This window comes from Petromyzon marinus, chromosome 30, assembly GCF_048934315.1.
Source record: "Petromyzon marinus isolate PM22_M1 ecotype Great Lakes invasive population chromosome 30, UKy_Petmar_22M1.pri1.0, whole genome shotgun sequence".
NCBI lineage: Eukaryota > Metazoa > Chordata > Hyperoartia > Petromyzontiformes > Petromyzontidae > Petromyzon > Petromyzon marinus.
Genome location: NC_133696.1, coordinates 8,497,286 through 8,513,580, shown reverse-complemented (window position 1 = coordinate 8,513,580; position 16,295 = coordinate 8,497,286). Strand labels below are relative to the sequence as shown.

Here is a 16,295-nt window from a genome sequence, read left to right as displayed (position 1 = left end):
ACTTCGGAGTACTCAGAGACGGGGAGAGGGTGGGATGTGAGGTGGGCGGTGGGCAAAGAAGAGGTGATGTGGGGGGGGGTGACAGAGAGGGGATTTACTAATATTACTATTTTATCTTTTACCAGGTACTGCCCACTGAGCTATTCAGCTCTTTTTTTTTCACAAGCGACCTGGCCACACACGATAACTCACCGAAGCGGCTTGTCTCGTGGACATTGGCATAGCATCCAAACACATCGAAACGCGTGCTTCGAAATGTGGAGAGGGGAAATAACCGGAGGACCCGGAGGAGGAGGGAAAAAAAATAAAAAAATCCACGCCTCAAGGTCGGGATCGAACCCACGGCCTCCTCCACACCAGGCGAGGGAGATCGCCCCACTGCTGAGCCCGATGTGAGAGCGGTGGCGGGGACAGGGCGGGGTGCGGTGCTGAGACGAGGGAAGCGGTGGGGGAGGTGGAACTCTGAGACGAGGAGGTGGTGAGAGAAGCTCTGGGTTGGTGTGCGAGCACCCAGGACTGGTCCAGGCGGCACGTCCCCCCACCCCATCCCACCCCAGATCATTATCGCCGTCAACCGCGATCGATCCACTGCTGGATGAAGGCCCTCTCCTTCAAGTCGCCGCATTTTAGTGTTGTTTTTTTTTTTGGGGGGCCACATATCGAAGTGGGGTGCGTGGAGCGGGGTTGTTGGTGGGGGCACGAACGCTCCCCCCCCACACACACCCACCCACCCACTCCAGCCCGGTGAACATCAGTGGCTTAACAAAAAAACATTGCGCAATCGGTTCTCCACCTAAAGGCGGCTCAGCTCCACTCCTTGGAATTAAAACTTCCTTCGCACCTTCGATCAGCGCCGTTGGCTATGTACGGCGCGAAAGAAGTTCAACGTGCGCACAGTACGTTTTAACACGTAGGCTTTCGCGTCCAATATTATTCATGATAACGGTTTTTGGGTTAGTTTACGTAAATATCCACGTGTATTACCTTTGAATCTTCGCACCTTTTGAGGAACGCCAGGTAAAGACATACATTTTACACGCCTGATGCGGAGATCCAACAAATTTTCTGGTTTTAAGAAAAGTAATGCGCATTTAGACTAACGCGATCTAACCCACAAACCTTTATTATGAATAATATTCGTCCGCGAAAGCTTACGTGTTAAACTGACTAACCTCTATGGGGTGGATACTTTTCTTAAAACCAGAAAATTGGTTGAAACTCCGCATTAAGCGTGTAAAATGTATGTGTTCACTGGCGTTCCTCAAAAGGTGCGGCGATTCAAAGGTAATACACGTTTAGACTTCCGCTATCGAACCCAAAAACCTTTATTATGGACGCATACAGTGCCCACATCGGGGTTGGTGTGGCATGCGACGAGCAGTAATCTCAGTGGCCGGGAGAAGCGCTTCCCACATGACGGCGTGGACCAGAGGTGACTTGGAGAAGGTGACCTCAGAGGTAACTCTGTGGTATCCCATTCCGCGGGCCGTTCTCCAATACGGAGCTTGTTGCACTGCTCTGCTAGAGTTGTACGCGACGATCCCGATAGTACAATCGGATAGCACGGGCGGGTGGGGGGGGGGGGATGGGGGGGGGGAATTTGGGGGGGGGGGGTTGGTGGACAGCGGACAGATGGGTTGTCCGGAAACACGGAGCAGGAGGGGGGGACACGCGATCCGTGTGGACGGAATCAAAAAGTTTCTGTCAAAGACTTCCATTCACGGAGCCCTTTCCTCTCCCTCCTCCCTCCCTCTCTCTCCAGCTCGTCTGCAACATCTACCCGCACTCCCCCCGCCCCTCCACCCCCCCCACCCCTTCCTTACCGACCAATAACCCCATCGCCCTCCATCATGATCATCAGCATCTTCAGCATCACGAACACAACCAGCGTTCAAGTGGCGCCCCCCCCCCCCCACCCCCCACCAAACAGTGGAGGAGCGAATTCTGCGAGTTCCAAATCCCGGACTTTGAGAGCGCACGTTATGTCAGTAAATATGTTAACACCGCTATTGACCAAGCCGGCTTTCATCATTAAACATCAACAACACCAACTCAACACACGTGTCAATCGTACTGCAGTCTGGCCTTAAAACTAAATATTTCAGAGACGACGTTTCGGGCAATGACGCTTCTTCATAATAGCAGACCTCCGTTTAGCGCGGTTGGCTACGCACGGTGTGAAAGGTGTTCAACAAACATGCATGTGATGTATGTGATATGCAAGAAGGGAAATTGCCCGAGACGTCACCGAGTGTGGATAAGGACGCGATTGAAATGACCTTTCAGAAGTAGTTCTGCAATGTCATCGTCCACGTGCAGCTCTCTGCCACAACATAATCCACTGCTTTATAGAAGGGTTGCCAGATAAATAAATATCTGACGCCGACAACAAACGCGGGTTCAAATTGAGAAACATTATACTTTTATCGATGTATGCGCGACGCTCAATTAGTTGGCTGTGGAAGCGTCCTCATATATACAGTATAGAGGATTCCAGAGCTTTGGAAATTGTCGGCAGCACACTTGGGGCTCACTGGCTGGCTGCTTGCCACACAAGGGAGCGGTGGCCGAGTGGGAAGAGGCGGGATCTGTCGGGAAGTTTCAACCCACCCGCAGGAGGGGTTGACTGCCGTCTACGAGTGGACTGCACCGTGCACCCGTACACATAGCACGATAGTTTCAAGCAGTGCTTCTTCACGTGGAGTGCACGTACACCCCCTCCCCGCCGGGATGTGAGATGCCCTTTCTGGGGGTGCGAGAGATGGCCAGATGTTTTTTTCGAAGGTAAATAATCGAAACGCAAATTAAGCACGGGCACGTGAGTGCAACTACTTAGTTTCATTAAACCCTCTATGTATTTATTAACATAAAAAATTACGATTGAGAATCAAAGGGGTGCAAAGCTGCAGTAAAGTTTTAAAAAGCACTGGCTGAAACGATTAAACCATTTCTATCTTATCAGGTAAGGCCCACTGAGATATATAGCACGTTTTCATAAGAGCTATATAGCTGGCCACAAATGATAGCTCAACGAAGTGGCTTATCACCACGTGGAAATGTATAGCTGCCAAACACTCTAAACGTGTGATGTTTATTCTAAAATGTGGAGGGAAACCCCGGAGGGAACCGGAGACAAATCCACGCGACCACAGAGACACCGCAAACTCCAAATATACAACAGGGGTCAGGGTCGGGATCGAACCCACGAATTGACTGCATACCAGGCGAGGGAGTTAACATCTCGCCACCGTTTGATGTGATGCTGCACGCTGTGATGATGGCAGTGTGATGTGATGTTGCACCACTCACTGTTATGGTGTAATGGCGATGTTAACGCAGTCAAGGCGCACCGAGCACGAGTGAAGCACACGCGAACTCCAGCGAGGAATACAAACAACTTTAATGTGGCTATTGCAGTTTACAAAATGCAGTGCATACATACTGTAACGTATACTGTAGCAATGCACACAGCTGGACAGACATCACAGCCATCGCGCTCACGGGCTGATATAGCAACAACAGCAGCAGCAGCAAATCGAATAACAACAATACTAATATTATTATCATCACGTAATAGGTAAAAGCCGTAGGCCTGTGACTTGCTTGCTCGCAACACTGCCAGCTGAAGGCCCTCGGCTAAAGCAAGGGGGCTCTCTTCACGGACTCCCTCGTGACGGAGTCGATGTACCGCAGGTATTTGTGGTGACACCCCGGGCACTGGACACGCTCTTCAAGGATTTCCTTCGCTCCAAGCGTCCCCAACTCTCGCGTTTCCACCTCCCCCCCCCCCTCCCCCCCATTGTATATATCCCTCTAGCCCCCTTACTCGAAGGTTCCTTGTCCTTCCACTTTCCCTCCAGCCATCCATTGAGGAGGTACGCAAAAATCTGTCAAGACTTGACCCCTCCCCCCGCTCCCTGTACGCACGCGGACTTTTTACACCCCCCACCACTTGCGTATGTACGCTTGACCCCCCCCCCATCCCCGAATACTATAGAACGGCCGATATTTAATCCACGCAGCAACGATCAAGGATTAATAATATTAACGTGTTTAAGCAAAGAGATAGTCCACCGCCGGCTGCATTAAATAATTCAGTTGCGTACCTTGGCCACTTATTTTGCTGAGCTGCGTGATAGCTGCAGTCAGGGGGACACGGTGACACACGAATGGCACCTCTCCCACAGTCCCACTTCTCCCGGTAGCTGAAGACACTGAACTGTCTTCAGTGTCTTCAGCTTTTGAAGGCCAATGTCGACAAATTATCGAGGCTTCACCCCCCCCCCCTCCCCGTTTCCTATGCGTACGTACATTGTCAGTAGACACCCTATACGCAAGCGAACGCATTTGGATTAACCCCCCTCCCCCTCCATGCGTACGTACTAAATGGATGGCTCCATACTCCAACGGATCCCAACCCAGCCTCCCTGTCAATCATCCTCCGTCTCCCGCTCATTCCCCGTTGCATTTCTCCCTCCAAAATCCCCTTCCATTGCCCTGCCTCTAAACAATCCCCCTAGCAGGCCCCGACAAGTTACCAATCGGGGGGGGGGGGGGCATTGTTATTTTTTGTTTACTTCGTGATAATTATCCGTGTCGCTCGGTGTCCACCACGTTAGGTGAGTATCGTTTGGTAGTGATTACAATCTCTGACATATTCACGTGCATCGAGGTTCTTGAAAAATGTATTGAGAATGTTTTATTTATTTATTTTTATTTGACCGAATTCGAAAACAGATTGGCACTTCTTGTTATTTAGTTTTGCCGACTCATGCGGGCGAGAGGGGAGTCCTCCGAGTTGGAGCGAGTCCCTGCCCTGCTGTCCCCTCTCCAGAGTGGCATCTCTGTGGTCGACTTTTCCACGGGAGTGGCCACGCTTCCCTCCACCGCACGAGACCTGCTGCCGGTCGACTGAACATGCGGGCGAACCCACGGAATACTGCTGGATAACAACAAAGATGTTGCGTGGGAGGAGGGGTTTTTTTTGTCGTGAACCCGCCCCATCGCTTAAACTCCTGCCGCGCCCGGAGATCGAATCGAACGGGCGATAATCTGCATAGCAAGTCCAATGCAGCAGACCCCCTTAACACCACAGTGGGTAGCAGTTCATACGATATTAACGTAAAACATATATTTAACTTTGTAATTGCGTCGTGAAACAATCGGTATAAGTGATACTTAACGATAATGATGACTGAATTGTGGTGATTCAACCAAAAAGTATATTTTTGTTGTTTAAATAAGAACTATGTTGCATAAAATAACGCTTCAAAGTGTACAAATGTCTGGGTGAGTGGTGAGTGCGGAAAACGGGTGGAGGGGACGGGGCCCAGGGATAGGGGGGGCAGGGATAAAGGGGGGGGGGTAGGGATAAGGGGGGCCCAGGGATAGGAGGGGCATGGATAAGGGGAGGGCAAGGTTAGGAGGACAGGGATAAGGGGGGGGGGGCAGGGTTAGGGGGACAGGGATAAGGGGGGACAAGAAATAAGGGGGGGGGGGCGATTGGGAAGATTGACCCGGCACATAGGACGAGCTGACTCGCCTCGAGGGATACACACAGCGGAGCGAACATAACGCAGCTCGAATGTGCCGATGCATTTGTGCGTGCAGTCTGATGGCGGTGTGATGGAAGAGCGGTAGTGATGTTGCACGCCGTGATGGCGGTGTGATGGTGATGTTGCAGGCTCTGGTGGTCGTGTGATGGGAGTGTCATGGTGATGTGGTGAAGAAGGTGGTGAAGGAGTTACTTTCCTTTCGGAAGAAAGCGGCCCAAGACACACAGATGTACAAACGCACGCAGAGACTTATGTACAGACAGACAGACATTGAGACCGACAGATGGATTGACACACAGATGGATTGACACACAGATGGATTTACACACAGACTGATAGACGTACAAACAGACAGAAACATGCGCAGAGAAACACGCAGACTGACAGATTCACTGACGTAGGGGCAGGCATGCAAACGGACAGACGCAGACGAACAAGATGGACAGACACATACCGACATACGGACACACAATGACAGATACACAAACAAAGGTCGATAGACAGAGAAAGACACGGACACACACACAGACAGACAGACGCACAGACGTACTCCCTTACGGTCTTCTCCACCGCTACCCCATGGCCGTGATCATGCCGGCGTGGTGTGGCGACACGAAGGGTAGGCCCGCGTGGGCGTGAGCCACGGGGGAACCGAACGGAGACAGCTGTCCCAGCTGCCCAAGGTGGCCCAGGTGTCCGTGCATCGCCGTGTCCAGGTGTCCCACTCCCAGGTGAGACATCCCACCCACGGGCAATGTTTTGTCCATCTGCTGCTGCTGCTGATGATGCTGCTGCTGATGCTGGTGATGATGCTGGTGGTGGTGGAGATGATGCTGATGATGTTGATGATGCTGGAGAAGCTGCTGTTGCTGCTGCTGCTGCTGTTGCTGCTGATGATGATGGTGGTGGTGCTGGTGGTGGTGATGGAGTTGCTGTTGCTGCTGATGGTGATGGTAGTTCTTGATCATCAGATCTTCGGGGTCACTGAGGGCTCCGTCAGCGCCACTCCTCCTCATCTTTTTGCTCTTGCTGGACATCTTGCGATTTCGTGTTTGAATTCCTTCCTTCTTCATGGTGAGTGGTCGGTTCACCTGTCAATGAAGTCAAACAAGTTAATCAAATTTGGCGATTTAACGAGCGGCTTTGTTTCGCAGACAGAATTTCGATTCATCGTTGAAAATTATTTTTGGGTTAGGTCACGCAAATAAAATATCCGGCCAAATTTGTGTTCGTGAAACCCTCCACCACCCTGCCATAGCCAAACAAAGGGTCGTATGTATTTCGTCTGCTACAATTTATCGTGATGATTGTTCTTCAACTTACCGCTGTGAAGTGAGCAGAAACAATCATGTACATCACGTGGCAAATTACGTCTCATTTCTATACGCTATATGTGCGTGTACATGTCGTTGTGTCTAGAGGTGCATGCTAACAGAACTTGCTCCTTCAGTCTGTTAAGGCTTTACGGCGGATTTTGTATTTGACTTTTGATGTCTATATCGATATTTATGTCTGTATATATATGTGTATTTAAGTATGCGTATATACGTGTGGGGAGCGGCATTGTAGCGGTTAGTGTGCTGGGCTATGTACCCGGAGAGCCGAGTTCGATTCCCGCTCACGGTGAACACCGGTGATGATTATCTGAACCGTTCCTGAGCCCTCGCCTAAGTCGACTTAGCCTCAAATGAGCACTTGGTGTGGTGTGGTAACATCGTCACTGGGGAGACAAAGGCGGCCGGGCGTGGTGCTGGCCAACCACCCTCTCGTGTGCCGTGCCGGCCTTCATAGGTGCTCGCTAACAGCACTTGCCCCTGCAGTCTGTTAAGGCTATACGGGGGATCTTTGTCTTTGTTATATGTAGGTGAACTGGTTCAGGGCCTCCCCGAGGTCGACTCAGCCTCAAATTAGTACCTGGTAGGCTGCATAAAAACATCGCCACTGGGGAGACAAAGGCGGTCATGGCGTGGCGCTGGTCACGCACCCCCCTCGCGTGTCAAGCCGGCCTTCATAGGCGCTTGCGAACAGCACTTGTCCCAGAAGTATTTCCGGCTACAAGGGGGATATTTGTCCGTGTCTTGTATGTGTGTACGCGCGTATGTGTCGACGCACGTTGTGGAGTTTGAAGTAGAGTCCACACGCGTTGCACACGGGGTCCCCGTGCGCGTTCCGTCTCCACAGCGTGGTGGTGCTCGTCAGGCAGTTGGCGCAAGCAGTCCCGGACCGCCTGGCGGCAGACTTCACGCACACAACACAGACCAAGATCCCCCGTGTAGTCTTCAACACACCGTTTGGGGTCAAATGCTGTTAGCGGGCAGCACCAATGAAGGCCGAAACGGCACACGAGGGGGTGTGTGTGGCCAACACTACGGCCCGCCGGCCGACTTTTATCTCCTGAGTGGCGATGTTTACACGCCGCACCAGGTACTCGTTTAAGGCTGAGTGGATCTAGGAGAGGCTCCAAAACGGTTGAAATATTCGCCACTCTTATTGGTCTCTGTCCCTGTGTGACGACACACGCACGCGTGTCTCTATGTCCCTGTGTGACGACACACACACACGTGTCTCTGCGTCTCTTTGTGACGACACACACACACGTGTCTCTGTGTCCCTGAGTGACACACACAAGCACGTGTCTCTATGTCCCTTAGTGACGACACACACGTGTCTCTGTGTAACGACGCACACACACGCACGTGTCTGTGTGTAACAACACACACACGTGCCTCTGTGTCTCTTTTTGACGACACACACACGTGTCTCTGTGTAACGACACACACACACGTGTCTCTATGTCCCTTTGTGACGACACACACACGTGTCTCTGTGTAACGACGCACACACACACACGTGTCTGTGTGTAACGACACACACACACGTGCCTCTGCGTCTCTTTGTGACGACACACACACGTGTTTCTGTGTAACGACACACACACACGTGTCTCTGCGTCTCTTTGTGACGACACACACACGTGTTCTGTGTAACGACACACACACACGTGTCTCTATGTCCCTTTGTGACGACACACACACGTGTCTCTGCGTCTCTTTGTGACGACACACACACGTGTTTCTGTGTAACGACACACACACACACGTGTCTCTATGTCCCTTTGTGACGACACACACACGTGTCTCTGCGTCTCTTTGTGACGACACACACACGTGTTTCTGTGTAACGACACACACACACACGCACGTGTATCTGTGTGTAACGACGCACACACACACGTGTCTCTGCGTCTCTTTGTGACGACACACACACACGTGTCTCTGCGTCTCTTTGTGACGACACACACACGCGCACGGTGAGAGACACATGCAGCGCCGCGCCCTCACCAGGCGCCGCTTGGGTTTGATGAGCGGCCGGTTCTGCCCGTTCATCTTGTGGTAGAGGCCGCACGCGTTGCAGAGGTAGTGGCCCGTGCCGTCCCTGCGCCAGAGCGGCGTCGAGGTCGCGCCGCAGTTCACACACTCACGGCCCTCTGACGGGAGTGGGGAGGTATGACACGTGCTCATTGGTGGCGGAGTCTCGTGGCACGTGTTCACCGGCAAGAAGTCTCGTGTTCACTTAGATGACATCGCACCTGTCAACTCTTAGGTGTTAGAACGAACAAGGTAACAGGCTTTTTTTTTGTGCGTGCGTCATAAGCTAATGCGTTCATAGTTATGTAGCGGTTCGTCGTCGTCGTCTCTGCCACGGTGAACCGCTCTCATCATCACATTTACCGTGATGACCATCACGGTTCAGAACCCATATCATCATCATCATCATGACCTTACACTCCACCATCATCACGCATGGTAATGGTTATCATCAACATCCTCATCATGATCGTATCATCGTCATCACCACCACGGGCCAATACTTGTGAATGTCATCGTCGTCATCGTAACGGCTGCGGTAAATAAACTGCACTCAAGTGACACGAGAATGATGCACGGGTGAGCCCAGATCCTCGTTCGGAACGAAACGTTCCTTGACATCGTCACCGATCGCGGCCGAGTTCTGCGTGGGAGTTGAACGACAAAATGAACGAACGAACGAAAGTCGCTCCCTCCTGCACCCCCCCCCCCCCCACCTCATCTACCGCTCTTCTCTTAGCCAGGAGACTCCTCGCTCTGTCTGTCAACAACCCCAACTCATCGCCTTGCTACACGACATTATCATCATCAGCCATGGTCAATCCACTGCTGGATGACGGCCTCCCCCAAAGTCACCGTCGCCTCTCACGATCTTCATCATCATCATCAGCCGTGGTCACTCCACTGCTGGATGGCGACCACTCCAAAGTGACTGCCGCCTCTCACGATCCTCATCATCATCAGCCATGGTCACTCCACTGCTGGATGGCGACCTCTCCCAAGTCACCACTACCACCGTGCGTTCTAACAGTCCACTCAGCACTAGCGCACGCTCCAACTCCATCATCGCTCCTGGCTGCCATTCCGTTGTTGTTGTTGTCGTTAAAATAACTCAGCACATCTGCCAATAACCACACTGTGTACGTCATGAAATGGATAACCAAATATATAATCGGCGACGTTTCAGGCAATGGCCCTTCCACAGTGGCCCTTTCTTCATATAACCATGGTTTGAACCGTCACCTGTTATCGACACATTTTACTTCGAAGGCCACACACATACACACATTGACTCGCAGCGAGTTTGGTTGTTGTTGTTAGTTGTACTTGTTACGCCACTTTCAACGCAGCAACAGGATCCCCAACTCATCTGCTATACAGGATTATCATGATGATAATTGTTATATATATATTTTTATTTTTCTCCGCCGATCCATCATCATCCCTTCTCGCGACGTGTGCTGCTCCCAAACGTAATAATACTAATTATTATTCAGATGTCAAGAGATAAATCAATAAATGGAAGGAGGCCCAACGGAAACAGCCAAAATAAAAACAATGAGAGACAGAGAGAGATGGCGACGGCCCTCATACGGCCTTCATCCAGCAGTGGATTGATCATGGCTACTGCTGATTGATGATGATATAAGTGTGGAAACAGGAATAATGAACGCACAGACACCCAACCCACAATGCACGGCACGAGGAGAGAGCTGCCTTCCGAATACCGCACACAGTACAGACACACAGTACACACACATAGTACACACACACACACAGTACAGACACACAGTACACACACATAGTACACACACATAGTACACACACATAGAACATACACACAGTACAAACACACAGTACACACACACAGTACACACACACAGTACACACACAGTAAAGACACACAGTACACACACATAGTACACACACATAGAACATACACACAGTACAAACACACAGTACACACAAACACACACAGTACAGACACACAGTACAAACACACACAAACAGTACACACACATAGTACACACACACAGTACAAACACACAGTACACACACACAGTATACACACAGTACAGACACATAGTACATACACACATAGAACACACACACATATAGAACATACACACAGTACAAACACACAGTACACACACACAGTACAGACACACAGTACACACACACACATAGAACACACACACACATAGAACACACACACAGTACAAACACACAGCACACACACAGTATACACACAGTACAGACACAGTACATACACACATAGAACACACACACAGTACAAACACACAGTACACACACACACAGTACAGACACACAGTACACACACAGTACACACACACAGTACAGACACAGTACACACACAGTACAGACACACAGTACACACACATAGGACACACACACAGTACACACGAACAGAGTACACACAGTACACACACAGTACACACACAGTACAGACACACAGTATATACACAGTACAGACACAGTACACACACATAGGACACACACAGTACACACGAACAGAGTACACACAGTATACACACAGTACACACACAGTACAGACACACAGTACACACACAGTACAGACACACAGTATATACACAGTACAGACACACAGTACACACACAGTATATACACAGTACAGACACATAGTACATACACACATAGAACACACACACAGTACAAACACACAGTACACACACACAGTATACACACAGTACAGACATAGTACACACACACAGTACAAACACACAGTACACACACACACACAGTACAAACACACAGTACACACACACAGTATACACACAGTACAGACACATAGTACATACACACATAGAACACACACACAGTACAAACACAGTACACACACACAGTACAGACACACAGTACACACACACACATAGAACACACACACAGTACAAACACAGTACACACACACAGTATACACACAGTACAGACACATAGTACATACACACATAGAACACACACACAGTACACACACAATGATGTCACACGTCCGACCGCATAACCGCATGTGAGTGAGTTCAAACCGCAATTTTGTATAGAAATAAGTGAGCCACATAGACGCGAAATAGCACAAACCGAACCCGCATAAAGCGAGGCAACGCTGATTAGATGTTGTTGTCTTTGTTTTGTCGCTGCTCTGCTCACGCACCACGGATCTCCCGTGTAGAATATCCTGGAAAACTGGATAAGCGTGACCGGATAAAAAAAATTAAGTTGAAAAGAGCGGAGGGAGTATAGTTGTGGGTGGGATGAGGGCAGGAGACACAGAGGACGACGCTGCAGGCAGCGACTTGACTGGCGGCCAGATTCAGGAGGCACAGCGGAGAGTCCAGAGGGAGGGATCCCGGGAAGACAGAATAAGGCAACCTTTCACGGAATGAATTAAAAAGCGATAGAGGGCGCAGCGTGGTTGTAGTCCACAGAGGTTAAAGTTATTATGACCGTGCCCAAGTAAGCGCCGCAACTGGACGCAGCGTGGTTGTAGTTAACCCGGATCCGTGGTGCCTGCATTTGTCCATCTGGCAAAACTGGCGTCTCTCAGTCAGCCTGATAACCGACCAAGCCAGCAACAACGTTTGATTGATTTGGAGAGAGAAAAAAACAATCTAATGTAAACAAAAGTGCGTGTTTTTAAAAGCAAAAACATATAAATAAATATACGGCCAAATTGGCGTAAGAGGCGCGCAATTTTCCTTCCCCCCCCCACCCCCCCAATCGGAAATGTCCGTTTAGTTGATAAAGAGCTCCTTCGCGGGCACACGCGCATCCGTGTGTCCGTGCCCACGAGATCAACACGGGCGGCGATCACGCGAGACGTACGACGACGATCACGACGAGGACGGCACGAGGACAACTGACAAAGGTCCCCCGCATAGCCTTCGACAAGCCGTCGTTGCGGGGCAAGTGCTCCGTCTTCTTTGGTTCTCTCGGTAAAGTCACGCAGAACGAGAATAAAATAACAAAATAACACAATAAAAATTCTCACGACGTTTCGGCCGCTTGCGTTGTGGCCGAAACGTCGTGAGAATTTTATTGTGTTATTTTATTATTTTATTCTCATTCTGCGTGACTTTACCGAAAGAACCAAAGAAGATGAGTCCTTGCAGTCACCAAAGCTTTAAATCGAAATTCAAGTGCTCCGTCGTTTGCGAGATAGCAGCAGCGCGTGTGGTGCGGCCAGGGAGCAACGCGCGTCTCGGCCGCCTCGTGGCATCACCATTGAGCACACAGAGACTCTGTAGAGAGCCGTAGGCACTGCTCACGCAAGCCATCATTATCAATTATCTATCGTCAATTATCTCGCATTAATTATCTATCATGAATGATCTCGCATTAATGATCTATAATCGATTATCTTAAATCATTATCTCGCATTAATTATCTATCGTCCTTCAATTATCTTTCATCATAATTATCTATCGTCATCAGTTATCTTTCATTATAATAAATTCCCATTATCATACTGGACACCTGTGGAAAAAGAGAGCTTTATAGCTCATCGGATTCCTCCAGTGTAAACATATATTTTGATTTTGGTAATTATTTATCTGTCATAAATTATCTATAATTATAATGAATTATGTGTCAGTATGATGTATCATCGTCAATTATATTTCATTATTATCATCAATCAAATCACTGCGTCATAATCATCATAATCAATGATCTAATAATAGGGTTTTTCCCTTTTTTATGGCAATAAAGCTGAAACCTTTTTACAAAGATTCATGTCTGCATTAACCACAATACCTGCAGTCAAAATGCAAACAAAAAACATACTATGATAATATATCCATTGTCCTTGAAACTGATTGATCCACACCAAGGGACGGCTTTCTTTTGAGCCTCGACCCAATTGGTGCTCGACCAGAGAACGCCAAAAGGCGTCACACAGCTCAAAGACAATGCACTATCAAAGTAATGAGGGCTCGGGGTGAGCATCTACATCATTAGACCTCCTTTGCCAGTACCAAAATGTAATAATAGGGGTTTTCCCCTGATCTATTATCATCAATGAGATCTCGTCATATTTCTGAAGCAGCAATTCTTTTTCAACATCACCACCATCGTTATCATGAATTTAATCATCGTTAAATATCTGTCGTGAATATAATCAATGGCCGTTCATTATCACCGTCTTTACAATCACACACTCTCGTGTTCGTCATCATTAATCATCACGACCGTCGTCGTCGTCATCATCCACGGATCGTTCGTCGTGATCATTGTCAATTATTCATCGTCATCATCCTCTTCAATCATCTTGCATTATCATCCGCAATAGTTGTCTTTTATAATCACCGTCATCATTGATCTTGTGTTATCACCAACACCACCACCACCATAATTGATTATCTCTCATCATTACCATCATCATGATCACATCTCATCCAATACAGAACTCTCAACTCATCCCATGCAGAACCCTCGTGCCATCTGATCCAGGAAAATAAATGATCCACTGACGGCATCTCTCTCCAAACATTTGTTTCCACGACTCACAAATTCCAGATCTACAAGTCCCAGGTCTCATGTCCCCTGTCCAGGTCCCAAGTCTCACGTCCCATTTCACCGTGTCCCCCAGGTCCTCGTGCCCCAGTTCCATCTAGTTCCCCAGGTCCCCCCGTGTCCCATATCCCATGTCCCAGGTTCCATGTCCTCCCGTGTACCAGGTTCCCGTTCCCCAGGTCCCCGTGTCCCAGGTCCCCCCGTATCCCAGTGCCCCCAAGGGTCCCAGATCCCCATATCCCATGTCCCCGTGTCTCAGGTTCCAGGTCCTCCCGTGTACCAGATTCCCGTTCCCCAGGTCCCCGTGTCCCAGGTCCCCCCAGGGTCCCAGGTGTCCGCGTCCCTTACCCGTGGCCGATCGGCTCTTGCTTCTTGATTTGGGGATGAAACTCGATCCGGGCCCCCCGTAGATGTCCGCGGGGTGGAAGAGGGGAGCGGGGGCGGCCAGGGCCCCGTGCGGCGAGGGGGCGCCCTCTCCCAGCGGGTGGTGCGCGTGGTGATGGTGGGGGTGATGGTGAGGATGGTGAGGGTGGTGATGATGGTAAGCCGCCGCGTACGTGGCGATGGGATGGTGATGATGGGTGCTCCTGTGACCCGGGTTCAACTCCAGTTTGAGCGCCTCCGAATCTTTGCACTCGTCCGCGCGTCTCGCCGCCGCCACGTGGAGGCCCTGCTGCTGATGCTGCTGCTGATGCTGCTGGTGCTGCTGCTGATGGTGATGCGGTGATGGGTCTTTGGGCGGGGTGGGTGGGAAGCCGTAGACCAGGGGGCTATGAGATAGCGATGATCCACCTCCACCGCCTGCGTACATTCCTCCGTGAGCCGCCGCTGCCGCCGCCGCTGCTGCTGCTGCTGATGCCGCTGCTGATGTGCTGCTGCTCGTGTGGTTAATGAGGCCTCCGGGCTTCGCGAAGGCTCCGTGCGCGGCGCTCCATGCGTTGTGAGGGGAGAGGCCGCGTCCATTCTCCTGTAGCCACGTGGACAGCGCGGCCCCATGCAGCACCTGGGGCCGGCACACCTGGCGGACTGGGGGGCCGGGGGGGGGGGCGCAGACGGGGTACGCAGGGTAGGTTTTGGGGTCACGGGACACAGGTGTGTTTGTAGGTGTGTGAGGGTCGGTGTGTGTCTGTGTGTGCGCGTGGTTAGCGCGCTGCGTTACAAACCCCGCGACTCGAGTTGGTACCCGTGTCAGGGTGCTGGTGCCCGTGTCCAGGCTGTCGGTACGCGTGTCGGGGTGTGTCGGTACGTGTGTCGGGGTGTGTCGGTACGCGTGTCGGGGTGTGTCGGTACGCGTGTCGGGGTGTGTCGGTACGCGTGTCGGGGTGTATCGGTACGCGTGTCGGGGTGTATCGGTACGCGTGTCGGGGTGTATCGGTATGCGTGTCGAGGTGTGTCGGTACGCGTGTCGGGGTGTGTCGGTAGGTGATCCCCTACCGTGCGTGGGGGTGCGGTAACCTCCATGCCCCGCCGCCGCGGGGAAGAGGAGCCCCCCGACGGGGGTGCGGCGCTGCTCAGCGCCCCCCAGGAACGCGTCACCCGCCTCCTCGGAGCCCCGCAGCTGAGCCGCGTCCACGAAGCAGTGAGAAGAAACAGCGGCGGCGGCAGGGAGAGCGTGGGGGTGCGAGGGCCCCCCCACAAACCCTACCCCCACCACCCCGACTCCCGGGTCCACCCCTCCGCCGCCTTGGTCCCCCGTGAGCACCACGTGGTGCGGCACCCAGGGGCGAGCGGGGTCCGCGCTCAGCTCCATGGCTCGGCAGCAGGGACGGTGGTCGGTGGTCGATGGTCGGTGGTTGATTGGTCGATGGTCGGTGGTTGATTGGTC

General features: G+C 51.2%; 1 protein-coding gene across 1 annotated transcript in view; it reads right to left on the bottom strand.

Annotated features, from left to right (window-relative positions):
• Positions 1 to 3,382: 3,382 nt before the first annotated feature.
• GATA3 (GATA binding protein 3) overlaps positions 3,383 to 16,295 on the bottom strand; it is a 19,996-nt gene continuing 7,083 nt past the window's right edge. The window contains exons 2-6 of the mRNA XM_032963422.2: positions 15,905 to 16,295; positions 14,819 to 15,496; positions 8,897 to 9,042; positions 7,668 to 7,793; positions 3,383 to 6,646 (exon numbers count right to left, since the gene is read on the bottom strand). The exon at positions 15,905 to 16,295 is cut by the window's right edge and continues 610 nt beyond it. Of these exons, the coding sequence (XP_032819313.2) occupies positions 6,128 to 6,646; positions 7,668 to 7,793; positions 8,897 to 9,042; positions 14,819 to 15,496; positions 15,905 to 16,220 (1,785 nt within the window). The 5' untranslated portion in view covers positions 16,221 to 16,295 and the 3' untranslated portion in view covers positions 3,383 to 6,127. The remainder of the gene's footprint in view (positions 6,647 to 7,667; positions 7,794 to 8,896; positions 9,043 to 14,818; positions 15,497 to 15,904) is intronic.